The sequence below is a fragment of the Nanorana parkeri genome, unplaced genomic scaffold, assembly GCF_000935625.1.
Source record: "Nanorana parkeri isolate BGI_ZX_2015 unplaced genomic scaffold, ASM93562v1 scaffold1291, whole genome shotgun sequence".
Lineage (NCBI taxonomy): Eukaryota > Metazoa > Chordata > Amphibia > Anura > Dicroglossidae > Nanorana > Nanorana parkeri.
Window position 1 is genome coordinate 356,462 of NW_017307559.1, and position 25,315 is coordinate 381,776.

The 25,315-nt window shown below is 53.8% G+C and overlaps 1 protein-coding gene across 1 annotated transcript; it reads left to right on the forward strand.

The window, feature by feature from the left end:
• The first annotated feature begins 4,770 nt into the window (after nt 1–4,770).
• On the forward strand, nt 4,771–19,841 carry PLP2 (proteolipid protein 2). Its single transcript, XM_018569141.1, has 5 exons — nt 4,771–4,902; nt 10,057–10,212; nt 15,390–15,485; nt 17,875–17,965; nt 19,775–19,841. Exons 1-5 carry the CDS (start codon nt 4,807–4,809, stop codon nt 19,792–19,794), a joined length of 459 nt encoding a protein of 152 aa, XP_018424643.1. The 5' UTR covers nt 4,771–4,806; the 3' UTR covers nt 19,795–19,841.
• The last annotated feature ends 5,474 nt before the right edge of the window (nt 19,842–25,315 follow it).

Sequence of the window (25,315 nt, forward strand, 5' to 3'; positions counted from 1 at the left end):
CCACCGCATTCCTTCCGCGACCGCCGACCTTTCCACCATTACCTGCTAAATCTAGCAGCACCGTGTCGCCCCTCCGCACCGCCGCCTCACATTCCCGCTGGATACACTTTCCTCAAGCAAATCCTTTTTTTTTTTTGTAAGAATCTGTTACAAAGTTTCCAACCCAGAGATCCTGCCGGGTAACAGCGCTTCCTGTTGCAGGCTGACAACGCTAAGCCGATGCCTCGCAGTTAGCAGAAGCGTTGTCGCCTTGCGCACTCATTCATTTGTCTGTTGGGTTGTCGGGTCTCTGATAGACTTGATGGCCAACTGAAAGAGTGCACATGGTGGTCTGTCAGCGCAGGTGCTCCCAGCGTACTACAGGTCCGAGCACTCCCAGCTTACTCCAGGTCCGAGCACTCCCAGCTTACTCCAGGTCCGAGCACTCCCAGCTTACTCCAGGTCCGAGCACTCCCAGCTTACTCCAGGTCCGAGCACTCCCAGCTTACTCCAGGTCCGAGCACTCCCAGCTTACTCCAGGTCCGAGCACTCCCAGCTTACTCCAGGCCCGAGCACTCCCAGCTTACTCCAGGCCTGAGCACTCCCAGCTTACTCCAGGCCTGAGCACTCCCAGCTTACTCCAGGTCCGAGCACTCCCAGCTTACTCCACGCTTGAGCACTCCCAGCTTACTCCAGGCCTGAGCACTCCCAGCTCACTCCAGGTCCGAGCACTCCCAGCTTACTCCATGCCTGAGCACTCCCAGCTTACTCCAGGCCTGAGCACTCCCAGCTCACTCCAGGTCCGAGCACTCCCAGCTTACTCCACGCCTGAGCACTCCCAGCTTACTCCAGGCCTGAGCACTCCCAGCTTACTCCAGGTCTGAGCACTCCCAGCTTACTCCAGGCCTGAGCACTCCCAGCTTACTCCAGGTCCGAGCACTCCCAGCTTACTCCAGGCCTGAGCACTCCCAGCTTACTCCAGGCCTGAGCACTCCCAGCTTACTCCAGGTCCGAGCACTCCCAGCTTACTCCAGGTCCGAGCACTCCCAGCTTACTCCAGGTCCGAGCACTCCCAGCTTACTCCAGGTCCGAGCACTCCCAGCTTACTCCAGGTCCGAGCACTCCCAGCTTACTCCAGGTCCGAGCACTCCCAGCTTACTCCAGGTCCGAGCACTCCCAGCTTACTCCAGGTCCGAGCACTCCCAGCTTACTCCAGGTCCGAGCACTCCCAGCTTACTCCAGGTCCGAGCACTCCCAGCTTACTCCAGGCCTGAGCACTCCCAGCTTACTCCAGGCCCGAGCACTCCCAGCTTACTCCAGGTCCGAGCACTCCCAGCTTACTCCACGCCTGAGCACTCCCAGCTCACTCCACGCTTGAGCACTTGAGCACTCCCAGCTTACACCCGGTCTGAGCACTCCCAGCTTACTCCAGGTCTGAGCACTCCCAGCTCACTCCAGGTCCGAGCACTCCCAGCTTACTCCACGCCTGAGCACTCCCAGCTCACTCCACGCTTGAGCACTTGAGCACTCCCAGCTTACACCCGGTCTGAGCACTCCCAGCTTACTCCAGGTCTGAGCACTCCCAGCTTACTCCAGGTCTGAGCACTCCCAGCTTACTCCAGGTCTGAGCACTCCCAGCTTACTCCAGGTCTGAGCACTCCCAGCTTACTCCAGGTCTGAGCACTCCCAGCTTACTCCAGGTCTGAGCACTCCCAGCTTACTCCAGGTCTGAGCACTCCCAGCTTACTCCAGGTCTGAGCACTCCCAGCTTACTCCAGGTCTGAGCACTCCCAGCTTACTCCAGGTCTGAGCACTCCCAGCTTACTCCAGGTCTGAGCACTCCCAGCTTACTCCAGGTCTGAGCACTCCCAGCTTACTCCAGGTCTGAGCACTCCCAGCTTACTCCAGGTCTGAGCACTCCCAGCTTACTCCAGGTCTGAGCACTCCCAGCTTACTCCAGGTCTGAGCACTCCCAGCTTACTCCAGGTCTGAGCACTCCCAGCTTACTCCAGGTCTGAGCACTCCCAGCTTACTCCAGGTCTGAGCACTCCCAGCTTACTCCAGGTCTGAGCACTCCCAGCTTACTCCAGGTCTGAGCACTCCCAGCTTACTCCAGGTCTGAGCACTCCCAGCTTACTCCAGGTCTGAGCACTCCCAGCTTACTCCAGGTCTGAGCACTCCCAGCTTACTCCAGGTCTGAGCACTCCCAGCTTACTCCAGGTCTGAGCACTCCCAGCTTACTCCAGGTCTGAGCACTCCCAGCTTACTCCAGGTCTGAGCACTCCCAGCTTACTCCAGGTCTGAGCACTCCCAGCTTACTCCAGGTCTGAGCACTCCCAGCTTACTCCAGGTCTGAGCACTCCCAGCTTACTCCAGGTCTGAGCACTCCCAGCTTACTCCAGGTCTGAGCACTCCCAGCTTACTCCAGGTCTGAGCACTCCCAGCTTACTCCAGGTCTGAGCACTCCCAGCTTACTCCAGGTCTGAGCACTCCCAGCTTACTCCAGGTCTGAGCACTCCCAGCTTACTCCAGGTCTGAGCACTCCCAGCTTACTCCAGGTCTGAGCACTCCCAGCTTACTCCAGGTCTGAGCACTCCCAGCTTACTCCAGGTCTGAGCACTCCCAGCTTACTCCAGGTCTGAGCACTCCCAGCTTACTCCAGGTCTGAGCACTCCCAGCTTACTCCAGGTCTGAGCACTCCCAGCTTACTCCAGGTCTGAGCACTCCCAGCTTACTCCAGGTCTGAGCACTCCCAGCTTACTCCAGGTCTGAGCACTCCCAGCTTACTCCAGGTCTGAGCACTCCCAGCTTACTCCAGGTCTGAGCACTCCCAGCTTACTCCAGGTCTGAGCACTCCCAGCTTACTCCAGGTCTGAGCACTCCCAGCTTACTCCAGGTCTGAGCACTCCCAGCTTACTCCAGGTCTGAGCACTCCCAGCTTACTCCAGGTCTGAGCACTCCCAGCTTACTCCAGGTCTGAGCACTCCCAGCTTACTCCAGGTCTGAGCACTCCCAGCTTACTCCAGGTCTGAGCACTCCCAGCTTACTCCACGCCTGAGCACTCCCAGCTCACTCCACGCTTGAGCACTTGAGCACTCCCAGCTTACTCCAGGCCTGAGCACTCCCAGCTCACTCCAGGTCCGAGCACTCCCAGCTTACTCCAGGTCCAAGCACTCCCAGCTTACTCCACGCCTGAGCACTTCCAGCGTACTCCACGCCTGAGTACTTCCAGCGTACTCCAGGTCTGACTAGTTCCAGGTTCTGTGCGGAGGCGGCAGGTGCCGGGTTAGCTTTGTACGAGGGACTCTGTCCTCAGTGTTCGTACTATATATATACAATCTTGCTTAGTAAACACTTACTGGTGGGGGGAGGAGGAGGACAGGCAGACGGCTTCAGGTGCCAGCTGACAATGCAGGTGCTCACAGGTTCTCTCCCTAGCAATTGTGCTTGGCCGCCATTGTCGTCACTGGCTGCCAGGAGCTGAACGGGGCACCAGCCAGAGCATCCCTGTTTGCCCGACTCTTAACAAACTGAGATACCCTCGGGCAGGAAAGGGGGGCAGCAGGCACACGTCCGTGCTGCTCTGTCTGCCTCGTCCCCCTCTCACGTGACCCAAAGAGATGCCGCCTGAGGCAACAGCTTCAGGCTGCCTCATTACAGGGCCGGCCCTGTGCATCGGGTCGCCATGCAACTAGCGTGCGGTGCATTGTGCTGGGCAATAGTGTGCGCTACACTGATGGACACTTTTTGCGCCTTTTATTGCAACACATGGGCCCTTCACATTGTTCTCAGGGCATGACCGGAAAAAGAGGATTAAACCGCGTGCCCCCACATCATTGTTGGGGTTCCTCTTGCAGCCATTGGCTCCTTTTAATTGAATGGATGAGACTGTCAGATGTCTGTGCCCCCCTGCCGTGTGACATGGTCCCATCCGCCCACCTCTGTCACTGTAGGACTCAGCAGGGGTGTAAGGGTTGGGGGACTGAACCACAGCGTGCAGTGGGGGGCCAACGGCATCAGATAACCCTGAAGACACTGAGTGAGGCTGAAGGGCCGGAGGGGAGGAAGGTGACGGGACCCCCGGAAAGGTGAGTGTACAATCTCTTCACCAGAGGATAATGGGGTCACTTTTAGGACAACACCCAACTTTTACAATGACCACCAATCACCGCAGCACAGAGACGCACTTTCCATATTGCACTTCGTACAGTACACATTGCACCTTGTATAGTACACATTGTATATTGCACTTTGTATAGTACACATTGCATATTGCACCTTGTATAGTACACATTGCATATTGCACCTTGTATAGTACACATCGCATATTGCACGTTGTATAGTACACATTGCATATTGCACTTTGTATAGTACACATTGCACTTTGTATAGTACACATTGCATATTGAACCTTGTATAGCACACATTGCATATTGAACCTTGTATAGTACACATTACACATTGTATACAGTACACATTGCACTTTGTATAGTACACATTGTATACAGAACACCGACCTTACACAATGCCAGGGCCTGTTGTATGAAGCCCCTGCCCCCAGTGATCTAGAGGTGAAGGTAGGACCCTGTGTGATATGAGGTAGGAGGCTCTCTGTGTGTGATATGAGGCTCTCTGTGCCTCCTTGTCATACCAGGCACTCTGATCAGGAGGCGTTGTCACCCTCCTCTGTCCATACACGGCGTTGGAGCGGCTGGGCGTTCCCCCCCGTGTTCACACCCCGCCCACAGCCTCTCCGGACACGCCCACGGCCAGCTCCCACACACGGCTCCATCAGCAGCAGCAGCCGCCGAGCCCGCCCGTGCCAGCATGTCGGACCCGGGAACAGCGCAGAGCGCCAGCTGCATGGACCAGGTCAAAGCCTACGTGCGGACCAGGAAGGGGATAGTCCTGGCGACGGAGATAGTAAGCCTGGCAGTGCCCTGGGCACACTCTAACTTCTTCCATCTCCGTTTCTCTCCTATCACTGCGTAGCACTCTGCTGATGGGTTTCCATTATTCTGGCCGTCTTGTGGGCTGGTGAGGGCAGTTCGGGTGAAGCTTTGCTTGCATTTCGCTGAAGTCAAAGCAACAGGTTCTCTTTAGGGCAAGAGCCCTGCACTGGGCATTCTGGGTGGCAACACTCCTAGAAATACCCGGGTCTGGTGGAATGTGTCACCCATTGCATGCCGCCTGCGATGGGCCTCCATGCCGCCTGCGATGGGCCTCCATGCCGCCTGCGATGGGCCTCCATGCCGCCTGCGATGGGCCTCCATGCCGCCTGCGATGGGCCTCCATGCCGCCTGCGATGGGCCTCCATGCCGCCTGCGATGGGCCTCCATGCCGCCTGCGATGGGCCTCCATGCCGCCTGCGATGGGCCTCCATGCCGCCTGCGATGGGCCTCCATGCCGCCTGCGATGGGCCTCCATGCCGCCTGCGATGGGCCTCCATGCCGCCTGCGATGGGCCTCCATGCCGCCTGCGATGGGCCTCCATGCCGCCTGCGATGGGCCTCCATGCCGCCTGCGATGGGCCTCCATGCCGCCTGCGATGGGCCTCCATGCCGCCTGCGATGGGCCTCCATGCCGCCTGCGATGGGCCTCCATGCCGCCTGCGATGGGCCTCCATGCCGCCTGCGATGGGCCTCCATGCCGCCTGCGATGGGCCTCCATGCCGCCTGCGATGGGCCTCCATGCCGCCTGCGATGGGCCTCCATGCCGCCTGCGATGGGCCTCCATGCCGCCTGCGATGGGCCTCCATGCCGCCTGCGATGGGCCTCCATGCCGCCTGCGATGGGCCTCCATGCCGCCTGTGAGGCTCCCCCACGCCGCGTGTGATGCCCCCCCCCCACGCCGTGTGTGATGCGCCTCCATGCCGCCTGTGATGCGCCTACATGCCGCGTGTTAATGCGCCTCCATGCGGTGGGTGATGCGCCTCCATGCCGCCTGTGATGCCCCTCCATGCCGCCTGTGATGTGCCTCCATGCCGCGTGCGCCTCCATATGCCCGGTGATGCGTCTCCATGCATGCCTGTGATGCGCTTCCATGCCGCCTGTGATGCCCAAGCAGCAGCAGCGACCCGCGGCTGTCAGGATCCAATAGCCGGCAGGCGGGGAATCCTCCATCCATGCGGTTAGCATCAATCTAGCGCTTTTCTCAGATCTGTGTGCGTGGCCAATAGTTACTTAACTGCAGCAGACAAAAATGCATCCTCCTCCCCAGCCAGAGCCGTGTGAATCTCAGGACTGCATGGACAAATCTTGCGGCTGCCTGAATGCAATAGCCACCAGTGGAGATTCCTCTATCCACGCCTTTTGCATTAGGAAATGACTATGACCACTCGCAGCGGGTCTGGAGTGTAAACAGGACAGGATGGAGTTGTCTTCTCCCTCCGTAGAAGCGATGCGATTGGATGATAAAGGGAGTCAGAAATCTGGAGTAGTTCTGACGGCGCCGGCAACTCTCCTCTACACTCTTTTTCCTCCTCCTACTACTACCCCCTTCCTCCTCGCCGCCCTTTTATGACCAGTAGTTGGCTATTGCATCAGGGGGGAGGGAGGCGGCCCAGCTTTGAATGAATACAGATAAGTGGAGGTGATGGGAGTAGCACCATTGCGTGTACACAGACGGGAGGAGGGGGGGATTCTGGGACGGGTGGAAGTGTTGATAAGTGGCCGGGGCGTGGTGCAGCACATGATGGATTCCACCTCCCGGGTCGGATGTTTACGGGCCGGGCGCTCACAGCCGGATGGGTACTGGGGGGGGCTCTCCTTTTTTGGAAATGCCGGGTGCTTGTCCGTCTCAAAGTCTGCAGGCCGGGCATCCTGACTTCACTTGCTGCGTGCTTGTGTTGGAGGGCAGGTGACTCGGAAGGAGGTCAGGATTGGCAGCCTGCCTCGTTTTTCCACCTTACTAGGCGGGGCCATGACGCCCTGCGCTCACAGGAAGTGACTCGTTCGCCTGGGTTCAGTGACATTTGTCGGAGACTGAGGACATCTAATGGTGAAAAGGAGTCACTGCAACGGGGACACTACGCCACATGCCCCTCTCAGTGGTGATCAGTGGGATGCATGTTCCTCTCAGTGGTGATCAGTGGGAAGAATGTCCCTCTCAGTGGGATGCATGTTCCTCTCAGTGGAGGTCAGTGGGAAGAATGTTCCTCTCAGTGGTGATCAGTGGGATGAATGTTCCTCTCAGTGGTGATCAGTGGGATGAATGTTCCTCTCAGTGGAGGTCAGTGGGATGCATGTTCCTCTCAGTGGAGGTCAGTGGGATGAATGTTCCTCTCTCAGTGGTGATCAGTGGGATGAATGTTCCTCTCAGTTGTGATCAGTGGGATGAATGTTCCTCTCAGTGGGAAGAATGTTCCTCTCAGTGGTGATCAGTGGGATGAATGTTCCTCTCAGTGGTGATCAGTGGGAAGAATGTTCCTCAGTGGAGGTCAGTGGGATGCATGTTCCTCTCAGTGGTGATCAGTGGGATGAATGTTCCTCTCTCAGTGGTGATCAGTGGGATGAATGTTCCTCTCTCAGTGGTGATCAGTGGGATGAATGTTCCTCTCTCAGTGGTGATCAGTGGGAAGAATGTTCCTCTCAGTGGAGGGCAGTGGGATGAATGTTCCTCTCAGTGGGATGAATGTTCCTCTCTCAGTGGTGATCAGTGGGATGAATGTTCCTCTCTCAGTGGTGATCAGTGGGAAGAATGTTCCTCTCAGTGGAGGGCAGTGGGATGAATGTTCCTCTCAGTGGGATGAATGTTCCTCTCTCAGTGGTGGTCAGTGGGAAGAATGTTCCTCTCAGTGGTGATCAGTGGGATGAATGTTCCTCTCAGCGGTGATCAGTGGGATGCATGTTCCTCTCAGTGGTGGGCAGTGGGATGAATGTTCCTCTCAGTGGTGATCAGTGGGAAGAATGTTCCTCTCAGTGGTGATCATTGGGAAGAATGTTCCTTGTCTTGTCTCCTCCCCCTCCTGTAATAAAGACCGCCCACCACTGCTTTTAGAGGCTAAGCCCAGCGCAGTGATGACGTCACTGCCACTTTTACAGAGTAATGACTAGGTCTGCAATAGGCTTTTGGTGGCCAGGAAGTGGATTCCTATGCTTGGTGTCTGTTGAGGAATCTGGCCATGCACCAGAAAATATGTGGTCAGCGGGGGAGGGGGAGAACGGGCATTGCGTTGAGGCGGCCCGTTCAGAACCAATGCCGTCTCTCTTCTGATCACTATACACATTACAATCACATTGTCACGTTGGCTCCCCATGTATATAAAGGGCGACCAGAGCCGTGTTTATGGCTGCAGATGTTCGGCGGCGGCGTACGGAGATCCAGGCCAGACGGCGCGCTGTATACACACGGCTGAGGAAGGAATGACTAATACATGGCAATGCCTTCCTGACACACCCCGGCCTCGTGTGCACCGCACAGAAGAACTGAGACGGCTCTCATTTTTCCAGCGGTTGGACACCTGACGTTGGCAGCGCTCTCTCCCCGGCACCCGCCACCGTAACGTGGACTGCTAGTGTTGTGATGTCACACCACGTAGAACTACAAGTCCGTCTGCTGCAGTGGCTGATGGGACATGTGGTGTCTCCATTCACAGATCCTGACTAAGCCGCACCAACAGTACAGCAGTCGGCGGAAGGAGGACCCCGTGATTCAGAACCCCACAATTCTGTACCTCAGAACCCCACAATTCATTACCTCAGAACCACACAATTAATTACCTCAGAACCCCACAATTCATTACCTCAGAACCCCACAATTCATTACCTCAGAACCCCACAATTCATTACCTCAGAACCCCACAATTCTGTACCTCAGAACCCCACAATTCAGTGCCTCAGAACCCCACAATTCATTACCTCAGAACCCCACAATTCTGTACCTCAGAACCCCACAATTCAGTGCCCCAGAACCCCACAATTCATTACCTCAGGGCCCCACACTTCATTACCTCAGGGCACCTCTGAAATCCCATCATGCATCTGCCTCTGAGAGTCGTGGCTGTCAGTCTTGCAATGCCTCATGGGACTTGTAGTTCCACAACAGCTGGAGGGCCGGAGTTTGGCTAAAAATTAGTCTTTATAGAGAGACCGGTCACCAGACTCCTCGACTATCTTTCCGGAAGATTTGATGTGAATTTTACATTTCTATTGACGTTTCTTCCCTGTGAAAGCCTCTCTTGTGTTTGACATCCCTAAGCCCCGGGTGCCGCCATCTTGAATGTGATGTCAGCAGATAAGTGACCCTGTATAGCACGGGGTGGGCAAACTCCGGCCCTCCAGCTGTCGTGGAACTACAACTCCCAGGAGGCATTGCAAGACTTGTGACTCAATGACTGCCACAGGCATGCTGGGACTTGTAGTGAAAGCACGGCTGGAGGGCCGGGAATTGCCCTCCCCTGATCTGTAGCATTGCCTTTGACTTCTTTCCTGGCAGCTAGATAATATGTTATGCAGGGAGGGGTGGAGGAGCTGGGCCAGCACAGGCAATCATAGAAGAGGAGGGAGCTAAGACGTGCGAGGGGGAGGGGCTTGTGCTGGGGGAACTGATTATTTCTTAATTCTTTTACGCGTTTCGCAAAACTAGGTCTGCGCCTTCAGAAGGCACACATGGGACGATTTCTAGGAGGGATATTACAGTCCTTCCAAATGGCTCCTAATATAAACTGTAACCTGATTGGTTGTTGTGTGTGGCTGCCATTGTACCCCAGCATTCCCCGTTTCTACTCTTCCTTGGGGGTCTACAGAACACCCCCCCTCCCCCCCACACACACACAAGGAAAAGGAGGTGTTCTGTAGTTTGGGCAGGACTTGTAACAATGTTTGAGAGTGTTGTAGTCCCTAACAAGCTTCCTGTCCTAGGGGTGACAACGCTGGTCTTCCATAGATACAGTGCGGTAGTGAGCGTTGTCACCCTAGGACAGGAAGTGTGTTAATTGGCAGGAAGTTAAAAGTGAAGGGAAAACGAATGCGGCCGCCGCACCTAAGAAGCTGCAATATATGACGTCCTTCGGTGCAGGATGAGATTTGTCTGTCGTTGTTGCAGAACGTAACCCCCGTTTTTCTTGTCCTTCCTCCAGGTTTTCTGCATCATCGTCCTGATCTGCTACGCGGCCTCGCGCCACCCCGGATACCTCGGCGTCGCCATCACCGAACTCGTATTCAGCACCGTCTTCTTCTTCCTGTTCGCCCTTCGCTACGACCAGCAGTTCGCCTTCATCCACTGGGGCTGGACGGTGAGTGACGACCACATGCGCGTGACGCGTTTCCTGTATTGTGTCCCGGAGACCGGAAGTGACTTTATTCAACGAAACACCCCCCCCGATATCATTAAAGGAGAACTCCGAGCACACAAACCTCAGAGTCTCTCAACCTTCCCTCAGTGACGGCACCTGGCTAAATCTTGGGGTACCCCAGAATGTGAATGACGTGCGGTTCCCCCAAATCTGTACCAGACCCTTATCCGCATGCAAAAACACAAATGGGAAATGGCATGGCGTTCCCTCTTTACATCAGAGTGCTTCCCTTTCACATCAGGAGCCCCCTTCCCCTCAGATTGAGTTCAATTGGGTGGCCGGGAGGGACTGCCTTTGGGTAGCCGGCAGTGCAAGATAACAGTGTAATGTCACACAGTAATGCCGCCTCCTCTTTCCTGCCCTGACACTACACGTGCTCCCCCCATATGTGACATACCAAGACCTACCCCTTCCGTGTTCATCGGTTCCAAGAGCACACACGCTAACTCTCTCTGTCATCAGGTATACAAGATCTGGCCGGGGGATGTCCTGCGCAGGCTCGTCCTGTACCTCAGTGCACCTCATACTACTCATTCACATCAGTCCCTGTGCTCAGGAAGCTTACAGACTCAGGTCCCCCATCTCGTATGTACACATACCGGGGTCCGTTTCAATAGGGGGGCGCGCACCCATGCAAACTCCATGCAGATTGTGTCCTGGCCGAACCTGGATCCAAGCCAGGGACCTCAGTGCTGCAAGGCTAACCACTGAGCCACTGCGCTTGATGTAAGCGTGTAAGATGTGTTGTGGTATTTCCCCCTATTTGGCATTTGCTAGAAGTTCCTAAAACTGAACGTGTCCACCACCAAGGTTAAGCAGGGCGTGCAAACCTCGGGCGCCGTGCCACGGTCATGTGGTCTGTGTGTACAGGGGGAACCGGCGCTTCAGGTTCTGACTTTGAGTGGCACTTCCTGTGTGTCAGCGAACGGCGGTCTACCTCGTGTGGTTTGGCAGACGCTTGCAACCTTCTGTCCTCGCACTGACAGGGGAAGGGACGCGTGCAGCGCCGGGTCCGAGGGTTCGCATCCGGATCGAGCCAACCATGCAAATCGTCTATTGTTACATAAATCCCTTGGGGGCGGCGTCGCCACGACTACGACCAGGAAACATGGATTCCATTTTGAAACCCTTTCAGAGAGAGCCAGTTACTTCTATTATACTTTTTTTTTGTATTATTCATCTCCAAAATCATCCTGACCACATGTAAAAAAAAAAAGGCAATGCATGGGCACCCCCCAGGTTTTAACCCCTTAGTGACCAGTGACGTCCATAGTGCATCCCCGGCAACGGGCCCGTTTGACCAGACGCCATGTTTACATTTGTAGAGTCGGCTGTCGGCTTTACAATAGAAGAGATTGGCTCCGCTGTCGCCAGATCGCTTCTACGGGCCGGTGAACTGCTCCCGCCGCGTTTCCCGGGCTCAGCTGTTCCTCCTACATGCCCGGGACCGGCATCTCGGGTGTCGGGAGAGCGGCGAACGTCCGTTCACCGATCTCCTCCTCGACTATGGAACCTGGAGCGACGCGTATTGCATCACTTCCGGTCCCCGAGCTGTCTGTGCCGGGCTCCTGAAGTCTGCGATCTGCACTTCAATAGCTTGTTTAGAGTGTAAAGGTGACACTAGGAGTCTTTTGGACCCCCCCACCTTAAGGCCCCGTTCACATATAGCGAATTGTCGCGTGATTTCCGCCGCGATATCGCGAGAAGTCGCCGGCCAATGTTATTCAATGGAGCTGTCTTAACTCCATGTCGCTCGTCGCGGTCGCAAGTCGCTTCTACCGGACCCTTTTTTCGGCGGATTTTGCGCGATTTTACTTTTTTTCTATGGAGCCCGACGGGGAAGGTCGCGCTACCGTCGCTGGAACGTCGCCCCGAAAGTCGCGCTATCCCGGCCGTGCGGATCCGCTGCAAAAGGTATGTCGCTATATGTGAACGGGGCCTAAAGAGTACCTGTCACTGCCAGTATGCTATCACATGGGGGGCTTGTAAGCCCCCTATGTGATGGCAAATAAAGTAAAAAAAAAAAGTTTTTAAAATTAACATTAAATAAAAAAAATTTACAATAATAAAAACATTTTTTTTAAAGTCCCCCGCGAGCCTTCACGAAAACACGCGTCGTGTGCGCCTGCGTAACCCCTATGTGAGAGGAATTGAAGTAAAGTAACAAAACAGTTTTTTTAATTAATATTTTAAAAAAAAATGTAAAAAAAAAAATTCTAAAGTCCCCCGCGAGCACGTGCGTCCTTCACATAAACACGCGTCGGGTGCGCCTACGTATGAAAACGACGAAGCGCTGCACAATATATTTTATAAAACAAATGGGTATTGTGTTTTGGGGCATTTTTCACAAAATTTTGGGGTTTGATAAAAAGTTGCGCTTATATCGTGCAGCATAAAAATTTGCAACTGCCGCCATTCTATTCTACGGGGTCTCGGCTTTCAGAAAATATATCATGTTTGGGGGGTTTGAAGTGATTTTCAGGCCTAAAAACATTGTGTTGTTTTCTTTCCGTGCCCTTGTCGGCGCCTGTTTTGTTTGGTCGCCGCGGGCGAGATAAAGATAATTTCACTCGATTCGCTTTGACACGTCGCCCAGCGGGGCGGCTCGCTGACTAAGAATATATAAATTATTTAACGCGCCGCCATGCGGCTGACAGCGCAAGCTCCTGGAAACCGTCGCCGTGGCAACTGGCAGGAACGTTGTCAACTGGGAAAGTCTGCAAACCCGAACAGATATGAGCGGCAGAGAATGGCGGCGTTAAGATTTAACCCCTTGCTGATGGCGGTGTGTCCCGTCGCCCCTCCCCTTCCTGTGGCGGCCATTTTTCAGTATTCAGCGCTGCGGTACTTTGACATTTATTCCGTCATGCGACGCTGTACTGACATGAATTTTATACCATTTTTGGGGGACAGATAGAGCTTTCCTTTGGTGGTATTTAATCACCGCAGGGGGGGTTATTTTTTACTTAAAGGAGAACTATGAGGGCGGGGGGTGCTTTTCACTCACCTCATAGTTCTAGCCGACCTGTGACAATGAGACTGTCACAGGTCTTCTCAGTAGATCGGGAGGTGAGCGAACACATACCGGCGTTCGCTCACCTCTCGATCCTGTCACTGCTCTCTGCCATGACGGGAGGGGCTGGATTCCGATCCTCCAGCGCTGACTGGCGGAACGGACGGGGGAGGGGGCGGGTACAGCTGGCTCGGCCTCTAGGTAGGCAGAGCCAGCTGTCACGCAGCTGGGCGGATCTCGACATCGATGTCGCGATCCGCTCCGGCTGCCGCAGTCTCAGTATACCGCGAGCTGTAGCTCCCTATATACTGAGCTTAGGGTGACGGGAGGACGCTAGTTTGTGTCCTCCTGTGACCCTAAGGAGAACTATGGGGAAAAGCCCTGACCTCATAGTTCTCCTTTAACCACCTACCGTCCGCCGACTACAGAAACGGCCGGACGGGAGTCTTCTGGATGCGGGTGGGCGTCGTTAGACTTCCTTCGCGCCCGGGAACCACCAGAATTTTAAACAGCCAGCGATGGCCGTTTACATACAAGCGGTCCGGCGTCTGTACAGAGGCCCGATCGATTGAATGATGCACCTCTCTGTGCCCCCCCAGCTCTCCTCGTGGTCGCGATCCCGGGCGTCCGATCCGGCTCCGTGCACTGAGAACGGAGGGAGATCAGTACACAATCTCTCTCCGCTCTCCTCCCCGGTCTCTGAATGCAGGAAGTGATGTATATCACATCACTTCCTGCATTCCTCTGTCACTCTCCGGCTACAGAAGCTGGTGAAGCAGATCTCGGCTTCTTCAGCTTCTCTGGGGGTTCCTAGGTGACATTAGCAGTCTTAGAGACCCCTGTTGTCTCCATAAAGGGGACCTGTCACTGTAATTTGAGATCACATAGGGGGATTCTTAGCTCTCTATGTGATAACAATAAAGTTGTGTAAAAAAAAAAAAGTTTCATAACATAATGTAAGAAAAAACGTCTTCAGTAATTTTTCCTTAACCCCTTCATGACCGAGGCCTTTTTTTTTTGGCCCCCATGTTATAATCCACATTTTAGGCCTGAAAATTACTTAAACCCCCCCAAACATGATATATTTTCTGAAAGCCGAGACCCTGTAGAATAGAATGGCGGCAGTTACAAATTTTTATGTTGCACCCATTTGTTTAATAAAATATAAAAGACGAGGTTACAACGAGTACATAGATACCCGACATGCCCGGGTGAAAAATTGCGTGCGTCCGTGAAACGGCGACAAAATTCAGTACCCCAAAGTCCATAGACGACGCTTTAAAAGCCCCCCGCACAGGTCATCAATTTAAAGATACCCAAAAATACGGGCCACAGAATTATTGCTCTCACTCCGGTGTAACGCGTTTGTCGTTTTCATACATAGGCGCACCCGACGCGCGGGCTCGCGGGGGACTTTAAATGTTTACATTTTTTTTACATTTATTTTATTTAATATTAATTTTAAAAACCTATTTTTTTTAACTTTAATTGCTATTACATAGGGGGGCTTACAAGCCCCCCATGTGTTAGCAGATGGTAGTGACAGATCCTCCTTAAGGTCATGCTGGGGGTCCAAAAGACCCCCCAGTGTCACCTTTACACTCTAAGCTATTGGGGTGCAGATCGCTCTTCAATAGCTTATAGCTGGGCTTCAGGAGCCGACCAATGACAACTCAGGGACTGGAAGTGATGCAATCTGCGTCGCTCCCCGGTCCCATAGAACAGGGAGGAGATCAGTAAACGGAGGTTCGTCCATCTCCTCCCCAGCTCCCCACCGACGCCAGAGAAGCCGGGCCCGTAGGAGGGGCAAAGGAGCCCGGGAAACACGGCGGGGGTGTCAGGCAGGGGGGGAGCACCCGTTCACCGGCCCGTAGAAGCGATCTGGCGACAGCTGAGTCACCAAAATCGCTCCTAATGTAAAGCCGACGGATCGGCTTTACAAGTTTAAACAGAGTCCCGGCGGCAGAAGCCCCGATGCCATACACTGGACGTCGCTGGTCATGAAGGGGTTAAGGGCAGAGCAGGTTCACTTTAAGCGGTCATCTGTATTTGTTGTATTTTTGGAATCACAATTTTTTTCTTCTTTCTCTTTGTCCGTTTTTAGGATTTCCTACGCGCAGCTTTAGGCGCCGCCCTCTTCATCATCCTCTGCATTATATGTCTCATCCGCGGTGGTGACGGGGCTGGTATAGCCGGATCGGTGAGTAGCAAGCTTGCTGATTTTTGGACATGCAGATATTATCTTAGATTAAACCCCCCCCCGCCACTTCCCCATGAACTTGTTGTAGCACTGAACCTAAAAATGAAAATGCTTAAAGGAGAACTATGGGGTTAAGTCTTTTCCCCATAGTTCTCCTTAGCGTAACGGGAGGACACAAACTAGCGTCCTCCCGTCACCCTAGGCTCAGTATATAGCGGGCTACAGCTCGCGGTATACTGAGACGCCGCAGCTCACGCCCAGCTGCGTGAGTGACAGCTGGCTCTGCCTATCTAGAGGCAGAGCCAGCTGTACCCGCCCCCTCCCCCGTCCGTTCCGCCAGTCAGTGCTGGAGGATCGGAGCAGGGATCATAGTTCTCCTTAAAGTATAAGTAACCCCAGTCGCTAAAATCTCATCAGCGTGACCGCGCCATTTCCGTGACCGTGCCAATGGCATTTCAAAAAATCATTCAAACATTTTTAAATGCGTAGCTTTCATGAAACATACCTATTGATCCCGCCATGAAGATTACTTCCTGTTTATAGGGTGACAACACTCCCAGTTATGCTCCCGCATTATCACTAGGGATCCACCTATACTAGCATCAGTGCCGATACCGAGTATTTGGGGCGAATACTCGTACTCGCCCAAATGCTCCGATGCCCAGCCAGATACTTCCTGTATTAGGAAGCCGGGCAACGCGTTACTTGTGACGAGGGAGCATGGAGCCGGCTTCCCGGCCAATCGGGAAGCCAGGCAGCGTGTAATAACGCAGCGTCCGGCTTTCTGATTGGCGAGGGAGCATGGAGCCGGCTTCCTGGCCAATGAGGAAGCCAGGAGCCGCGTCATTACAAGGCGCCCGGCTTCCATGATTGCTTTCTCGTCGCATAGTGACGAGCAGCATGGGGACGGCTTCCTTGCTAATCAGGAAGCCGGGTGGTGAGTCATTACACGCCGCCTGGCTTCCTGAACGGGACTAGCGGTATCGGTATTTGGTATCTGCGAGTACTGGGAAAACTACTCGCCACCGAAATAGCGGTATCAGTGCATCCCTAATTATCACCCATGGCATTTGTACGATGCACTGAACTCCTAGTGGCCATTATATGACCGCTCCCTCTACAGCCCCAACACCTCTGCCGTGACTGGCGGCGCTTCCAAAGAGATCCTGGTCATGCCATTCAGAAGACGCATCCGCCCGCATCTGTGGTGCAGATGTACAGAGAAGTGGCGGCAGGGGATGTAGACGGACATGCACGGCACGCGGTAATCAGTGCTGCAAAGCGTACATTATTCTATGTCTTTCTAAGCCCTCGTTCACACCTGAACGTTTTGTAGCGCGTTCTACGCTCGACGAACGCTCTACAAAACGCTCAAAAATATAAATCCCATTGTATTCAATGGTCTCGTTCCCCCCTTGGCGTATTTCCGCCCGTCCCTAACGCGCTACAAAACGGCCCGCGCCTGAAAAGGTACAGGTGCTACTTTGGGCCGTTTTGTTGCGCGTTTCCATTGGGATACAGCCAAGTAGCCTTCGGAAACGCGCGACGGTCGCGCAACTTTTTACCGCGAATCGCGGTAAAAAAACCGCGCGAAGGTCGCGCGACAAACGCGCATATGCAATAAGCCTAGGTGTGAACGAGACCTTAGGGATGCACCGGTACCGTTTTTTCGGTATCGAGTACGAGGACCAATATTCGGCGATACCGAGTACTGGTGCCTTGTGCCCCGATTTATTAGGAAGTCGGCCGGCGGATCATGACCCGTCACCGGGCTTCCTGATTGCCTGTGAAGATTACTGACCAATCAGGAAGCCGGGGCAGAGAGGCATGAGGTGCCGTCCGGTTTTCTGGTCAGGAAGCCAGGCTGCTTAGCAACACCTGAATCCGGCTTCTTAGCCATTCAGGAAGCCGGGCGGCGCGTCATAACCTGCTTCCTGGTTGGCTAGGAAGGTGGCTTCACTTGATCCTAAGCAGACCTGGCTTCCTGGCCAATCAGGGAGGCGGGTCATTACGTGCTGCCCGGCTTCCTGATTGGTTAGGATGTCTGGTTGCTTAGCAACACATGAAGCAGGCTTCCTAGCTAATCGGGAGGCGGGTCATAACCCACCGCCCGGCGTCCTGATTGGAAAGGAAGACGGCTCCATGCTCCCTCCGCACTGACGGTCAGCGGGAGATCTCATGCCAAGCATGCACAGCATGGACAGGAGCCGGCCAGGACCATGTCGGAGGCTGCTGTACCAGGGATGAAGGTAAGTACTCTGCACCGGGCTGCCTGCGTTTAGGGGGTGGGGGCCATTAATTAAAGGACAACGTCACTATAGAGCCGGACTCTGAACTAATGAACGGTTTGCTGGCAATGAACACTAACCATTTCTCTTGTTGCTTTCAGGTGATTGGGCTATTGACCGGTGTGCTGTTGGCTTATGATGCTTTCCTCACATTTCCTAAACTGAGGAGGACACACGCGCCGGCTGCCACCGGTGAGCTGAGGGATTTTATGTGTACCCCCCTTCATTGCATTATTGTTCAACTGTAACTATTTACTCAAAGCGACCCTGTAACCGTCTCAAAAACACGCACTTCCCCCCCCCCGGGGGGAAATGTGCGTGCTAAAGCAGAGCTAAATGTACAGTGGGAGCTGCTGCTCGTTTAATACAAGTGATCTAACCAGATCACTTGTATTAAAACCGAGCGGCAGCGGCGATCGTGTCCGCACGTGGTTTTCGGGGTCTGCCGCTCCTCTGGGGGACCCGTGACCACGGCATAGGAGCTCACCATAGAGCCCCTAGAGCAGACGAAGAACGTCCATTCTTTGTCTGCTCTTGTGTGATCACTGAGACCGTGGCGCTGTAATCATAGTGCAATCACAGCGCCACCTGTCTCAGCTGTCAGTAACTGCAGCTTCTGTCACAGAGCCCCTCCCTGCGTCCTATGGTCCGGTGCGCCTTGGTCCGGGATCAAAGGGAGATCGTGTACCGAGCTCCCTTTGATCCCGTCAGAGACCGGGTACAGCGGATCTCGGGACCGGCAAAGGCAGTGACGGCTGCTGCTAATACAAGCGCTCGGTTGTCTCTAGAGCTGCCCGATCGCTCGAATGTAAAGCTCCCGGCCGGCCGTTTTAATTACAATGGCCGGCCGGGAAGCTACCCGTCCGGCGTCCTCAGGACGAGCGGATTTTTCAAGCCCTGGCTATGACACAGCGATCACATGACTCTGTTTACAAGCGAACCTGGCGGCTCAAGCTGTCGCAGTGCCTCAAACAGAGAGAGGTAATGTGACAGCTGGAGCCTGTAGCTGTTATTGGGGATAACATTGTGAGAAACGTGCTTGTGGTTATTCCCAACAAAGTACTAACATAGGGTCCGGGAGACCATAGCGCCCTGCAGAGGCCATTTGACACACTCGAAAGGGTCAGATGTAAAGTGGGGGGGGCTTAATTTCACTTTAATGTGAACTTTGTTTCTCCAGCTGTGGCGAAATTACAAACCCCCATCATGCATCATGCCTCTGGGAGTCATGGCTATATGGCTGTCAAGGTCTTGCTATGCTTCATGGGACTTGTAGTTGCACCTAGGGTTGCCCACCTGTCCCGGATTCACCTGGACAGTGCCGGTTTTGAGTCCTGTATGTGCTGTGTCTGCGTTTCAGCTGACCCGGAAACAGCATATACAGAACTCAAAACCCGCACTGTCCAGGTGAATCCGGGACAGGTGAGCAACCCTAGTTCCACCCCAGCCAGAGGGCCGGAGTTTGCCTACCGCTGGCATAAGACATCGCGGCTAAACGTACTAGAGCCAGGCTGCAGGCGGCCATCCGGTTACGTTTGGTGAGCTCCGCCAGCATTTCTAACGCACGTTTTTATGTTTTTTGGTGCTGAAGATCATATACTTCATATACTTTTAGCACCATCTAGTGGCTGAAGTGAAGAGTCACACCCAATGCAAGCGATCGGGCATCTCTAGAGACGGCCATCGCTGGCTGTTTACATTGCTGACAGTTTCCCCGCTCAGCGTGAGCGCTGCACACAAGCGGAGGGAGGGGAAGGACGCAAGAGCCCTCTGCTGCTAGGATGTCGGTGGCCGATGCCTCCCAGTGTCCCATTGCTACCATGCAGATGGCTAACGCCGGCATGCTAGCAAACAATAGACTGCATTACCGCCGTATGCATGTTCATTGTTACCTACATACAAGGTTTGGGTATCTAAAATGCAGGATGTTGCTGCCACTGATCCACGTGGGTCCCGATCATATCGCTTTATAGTAACCGCTTCCTATTTTTTTGTTTCCAGAGTCTCCGGATAATATTTAACTCCATGATGGACAAGCGGGAGGGATCCCTCACACAAGCTACATGCCAACGACACATGCCTTTGCCCACCCGGTGCAGCCATCCCTGGAGAAGAGGAAGCAGGCGGCATAGGGAGCGTTGCGCCACAGTGGACGTTGTCTGCGTGTACACGTATACATGTGTTTTTCTAAGGGGCTCGTTCGCACCACAACATTAATGTACATAACACGCTGGTGTGCGTTGTAAATGTTCACTGCAGTGCATTGTTGAAACCCATTACAGCGATTTGCTTCCCCCCCCCCAACTGGTATGTAAGTTTTGTGCGCTGTAGCGCGTTGTGACGTGTAACCGCGCCTCACAACACGCTCTGCTGCGCGAATATGAAACGTCCTACTTTTTTTTTTCCAGTGCATACTAAGGACGGGCTCAGGCGTGTTCGCAGCTCCACGTGCCAAACCCGCCAGGAAGCTGACAGAGCCAATCGCAGGTACTGAGACATGTTCCCGGTCCGCAGCTGCAGAGATCGGGATGATGTCTCCGTGCCTGTGATTGGCGCTGTCAGCTTTCTGGCGGGCTCGGCACGTGGAGCTGCGAACGCGCCCGTCCTTAGTGCACACCAAGGCGGCGTGTTGATGTGAACTGAAGACGTGGTTCTGGTATCGGAACCACGTTGGGAAAAGGCAAACCCCGGTGCTGCTGGTGTGAACGAGCCCTATGAGTAGAACTGGTGAAGGTTTTCATGTCTGTAGGATGGATGAGGAGTTTTGTGTGTGTGTGTGCTAGTTTGTCTCTAACTGCCATGCGTCCACCATGGGATGACGTTATACTAAAAGTGAGCTTCTTTTTTTTTTAATACGGTTTTAACAATATACAGTAATAAAAAAAATACTGAAATAATACTTTTGTATGTCGGAAATTGAAGTGATTGGAGGTAAAAAAAATTGGGGTTATAGTTTGCGGTAGATGTTTTGCAGCAAAAGTGAAAGGCCATCTTATCACGCGCAGTGCCGGGGGCAAGGTCATCCAGGGCGGAGATGCCGATGTGCCCTCTCCTGGGTGGAACAGAGAGCTAGGTCAGTAGCGAGGGATGCACCGATTACCGGTATGGAGTACGAGTACCTATTATTATTTTTTACCAAATAACGGAAGTCCCTTTTAAGGAAGCCAGGCGGCGTGGAATGACTCCCCACCCGGCTTCCTGATTAGCCGGGAAACCCGGGCGGCGCTTAAAGACTCGCTTCCCGATTAGGATGGAAGCCGTCTCCATGCTCCCTCGTCACCAAGTGACGTGGAAGCATGGACCCTGCTTTCTGGCCAATCGGGAAGCCTGGTGCCGTGTAATGACTCGTTGCCCGGCTTCCTCCTTAGGGTAACGGGAGGACACAAACTAGCGTCCTCCCGTCACCCTAGGCTCAGTATATAGGGAGCTACAGCTCGCGGTATACTGAGACGCCACAGCTGAAGCGGATACCGAAGCTGGCCGGTCGGGGAGCCGGACAAGGAGTCAGTACACGGCGCCCGTCTTCCTGATTTTGGCCCTGTGCTCCCTCATCAACAGGTGATTTGGCCAGGGGGGGGCTGTAATGACTCATTGGCCGGCTTCCCGACCAATCGGGAAGCTAGACGGCAAGTCATTACACGCTGCCCGGCTTCCTCATTTGACCGGCTTCATGTTCCCTCATCACCAAGTGACGTGGAAGCATGGACCCGGCTTTCTGGCCAATCGTGAAGCCTGGCGCTGTGTAATGACTCGTTGCCCGGCTTCCTGATTGGTCGAAGCTGGCCAACCAGGAAGCCGGGCAGCGTTTAATGACTCCTCCTGATTGGGCGGGATGCCGGCCAAACAGGAAGCCAGACATCGAGTCATTACAGGCAGGGGGCCGGGATGCCGACCCCATGCTCCCTCGTCACCGGGTGACGAGGGAGCATAAAGCCGGCTTTCTTTTCAATCAGAAAGCCGGGGGGCCTGTAATGACTCGCTGTCTGGCTTCCTGTTTGGCCGGCTTCCTGACCAATCAGGAAGCTAGGTGACGAGTCATTAAAAGCTGCCCGCCTTCCTGATTTGGAAGTGACGAGGGAGCATGGAGTTGGCTTCCCAGCCAATCAGGCACCTGGGCGCCTTCTAATGACTCGCTGCCCGGCTTTCTGCTACCCGAAGCTCAGGTATCAGGAGCATTTGGGCGAGTACAAATACTCCCTCAAATCCTCTGTATCGGTGCATCCCTATTAATAGCGGTGCACTGAATGTGCCGCGCCGAAATGTGTGTAACATACGAGTTTTAACAGAGGTGATCATTCTGTCCTGTAGTAAAATATGGGCCAACAGCGGCGAAGGAAGAAATGTTTCTGCATTGGTGGTATCACTGGAAGAAAGTGTTGGTTGGGGAAAAAAATGGCGCCGTGTCAGCGGGAGGCCAAAATACCACCGTCGGCGGGATCAGTCCGACGAGGACAGCTTTGGCATTGGGGCTTTCCGGTAAGGAGTGCGACAAGGTATCCGTATGTTTCGTGCTGACAAGGAGGCCCAATCATAGCGGGTGCCCCTCCCCTTCTCTCTTCCACCCATAGTCGGCTGCTATTGGAGAGAGGAGAAGCAGCTATCACGGCCCCCTGGTGTGGCAGGAGTGACACTGCTCTTACTCTTGCCAATTCAGCAGCTGGAGAACGGAGTGAGGGTAAGTTCCCAGAGTGCCCCCCACCACATAAAAACACTGCACCCAGGGCAATTGCCCCCGCCTTGTCCCTGCCGTAATCACACCACGCAACAAAAAATGCTTCTACTGCACTCTTCTATATTTTCTGTAGATAGATGTACACTTTATTTTAGAGCAGAACTCCAGGCACCGCAGTGATGATATCTTATTCTATTATGATCGGCTCGTGACTTCTGCAAATGGGCCTCAGGGCCTGTTCGCACGACGTCCGTTTTGTGTGCTGACCGGATCCGTACGCTCCTGCACTCAAAATGCATCCCAATGTACCCCTATGTGTTTTATGGGCTACAGTTCTCACGTGCGCAATCCGTTCAGCTTACGACAGAAAAAATACTGCATGCCACATTTTGTCTGGTCCAGAAACGCACGAACGCGCACGAAACGCAATGCAGCTAAGGGGGGGAAAAAAAATAAAATGGTATTCTTGCTCCACTTATTATGATGTCATCAACGTTGGACATCCTGTTTGTGGTGGAGAATCAGAGGAAAAAGAAGCAGTCATGAGCAATCTGGACCTGGATATCGAGAGATTTGTTGGATTAGTGGAGCATGTTCCAATGCTTTATGACCCCCGCAGCAACGCACAGTTTAAAAATGTACAGTTAAAAAAAACAAAAAGTGGACCGAGAAAGCATCACAGCTGTACGATGACTTCTCGCTCTACAGTAGTGCCCATAAAAAAAGAATGTGGTGAGCGACTACACACATATCTTTTATGTAGACTAACTGTCTACATCGTGGTCATGTAATCCAAATAAAGTTTGTCATGTGAGGGGTTAATATGCTGCCCCTTGGCTAAAAAAAAAAAATGAACTGTCGGCATCCGGACCGAAAACGCATCAAAAACGCACTGCATCAGCAGCTCCACGTCTGCTGATCAGCACCTGATCTCATGTGAACAGGCCCTCAGGGTACATTCACACCATATGCAGTGCATTCCCGTCCAATTCTGGCCGGAACGCACTTTTTGGTAGGGCAGGAGGGGGCGTGAAGGGAACGGCACCGTAGCCACGCCCTGCGGCCGCAATGTGGTCGCCCGCACAGGATTGCGAGGCACATTGTGCCTGCGGTCCGGCCCGGTGCAATCAGAATGCTGCAAGGACTATTTTGATTGCACCGGACCGCAGGCACAAGGCCCAGATAGCGAGCAATTGAGCTGCAAGTTTGGAAATGACTCGCTAAACTATCGCAGACTGGCCGCGCGTCACAATTTTGTTGCACAATTACAGCGAGTCCGCATTGCGAGTCTCCAGACCAGCCAGCTTGCAGAGCTCTTCCTCAGACCCGCAGGACTCTGGCTGGAGACTTGCCGAGCAAATTTGCTACAAATTCAAAAAGTGTCGCCTAGAACTTGTGCTGCTGCGAGTGTTCTGCGAGTCTACAACGTGCCGGGAATGTGCGCAGCAAGTCAACAAGAATCACAATGTAACCCGGACACAAGTTTGTGGCAAGTTATCCTCGCTGTCTGGGATGTGCCTTTGCGATCACATTGCGGCCGGAGGGCGTGGCTACGGTGCTATTCACTTCAATGGCCCGCCACGCCCCCTCTTGCCCTACTAAAAAGTGAGCCGGATGCAGTGCGTCCCGGCCAGAATCGGACCGGAACGCACTGCATACGGTGTGAACGTACCCTCAAGGCATATCAGAGTATGGGGTACCAGACTTCTCCGTGATATTACAGGAATGACATGTCATATGATTACATTTCGCTTAGGAATCAATCACTCTCCCTGGACGCATCGATCGTGCATCCAGGGAGAGTGTTTTCTAACCGCATGTAATCCTATCACGTACTGTATCATTACATGCGGTGTGCAGGCGTTTACATGGAGCTGCTGTCACCTGATCATTAACTTCAATGGGTGACAGCTGCCGCTTGTAAACGCCAGATTAGGGATTCCTGCTGCAGGAAAACACAAAGTTCCTGACGCAGGAAACCCTAATCGCACCTAAACCTACAGATATGAATGGGGCCGTGTTGTGTGTGTATTGGGGTACGCAGTATCATACCGGACAGAGTTACATTTTATTTTGAATTATGAAATTTGGCCAGCGGGCCCCCACGGGAGAAAAGAAATTGTTGAGTGGCCCCCGAGCGAAAGGAGTTTGAGACCCCTGCTGTACGCTGTATCCTGCGGAAATCTGCTGGGGAGGCGCCCATAAGATCGGCCTTTTGTTAAATGACGGAGCGTTGCCATATTGTGTGCTGAGATCTGTACATTGGGGAGAAGTTCATCCCATTCAGCCTCAGAAACGTGGCCAAGCATTTATAACCGCAGGAGCAGCTCGGTCAGGTCAATTACCATGTGTCAAGGCAGATGTCGATTGTCCAGGAACATGAAGGGGTTCACAAGAGCCGTGAAAGGCGAGGCCATCTGCATCAAATTGGATCAACCCGCCGTAGACATGGAGCCCATTCTATGACACCACCTGTCATGTCATCCGCATTCAATGATAATTTAATACGGTGGCGACTGGACAGCAATAGCTTAGCACATGTTCCAGGCTCAATGGCACCGCACTGATTGGAATACCAAAAAAGGGGCAGATGTGGAGGACGGAGCAGGGGGGCAGATGTGGAGGATGGAGCAGGGGGCAGATGTGGAGGATGGAGCAGGGGGGCAGATTTTGATGGAGCAGATGTGGAAGATGGAGAGAATCTGTTTAAAGAAAAACAAACTCACCGGGCAGTCAGACGTGCCGCGGGTCTCCCTCTACAATATCAGGCGGCATCTGCTCACTGGGTCCTCATGCCTGAGGCCCCAGGGTTTCCCTATTAGCTGCCTATCGTGCGCTATTGTCACTGCCCGGCGACCGGCGCCCCCCTC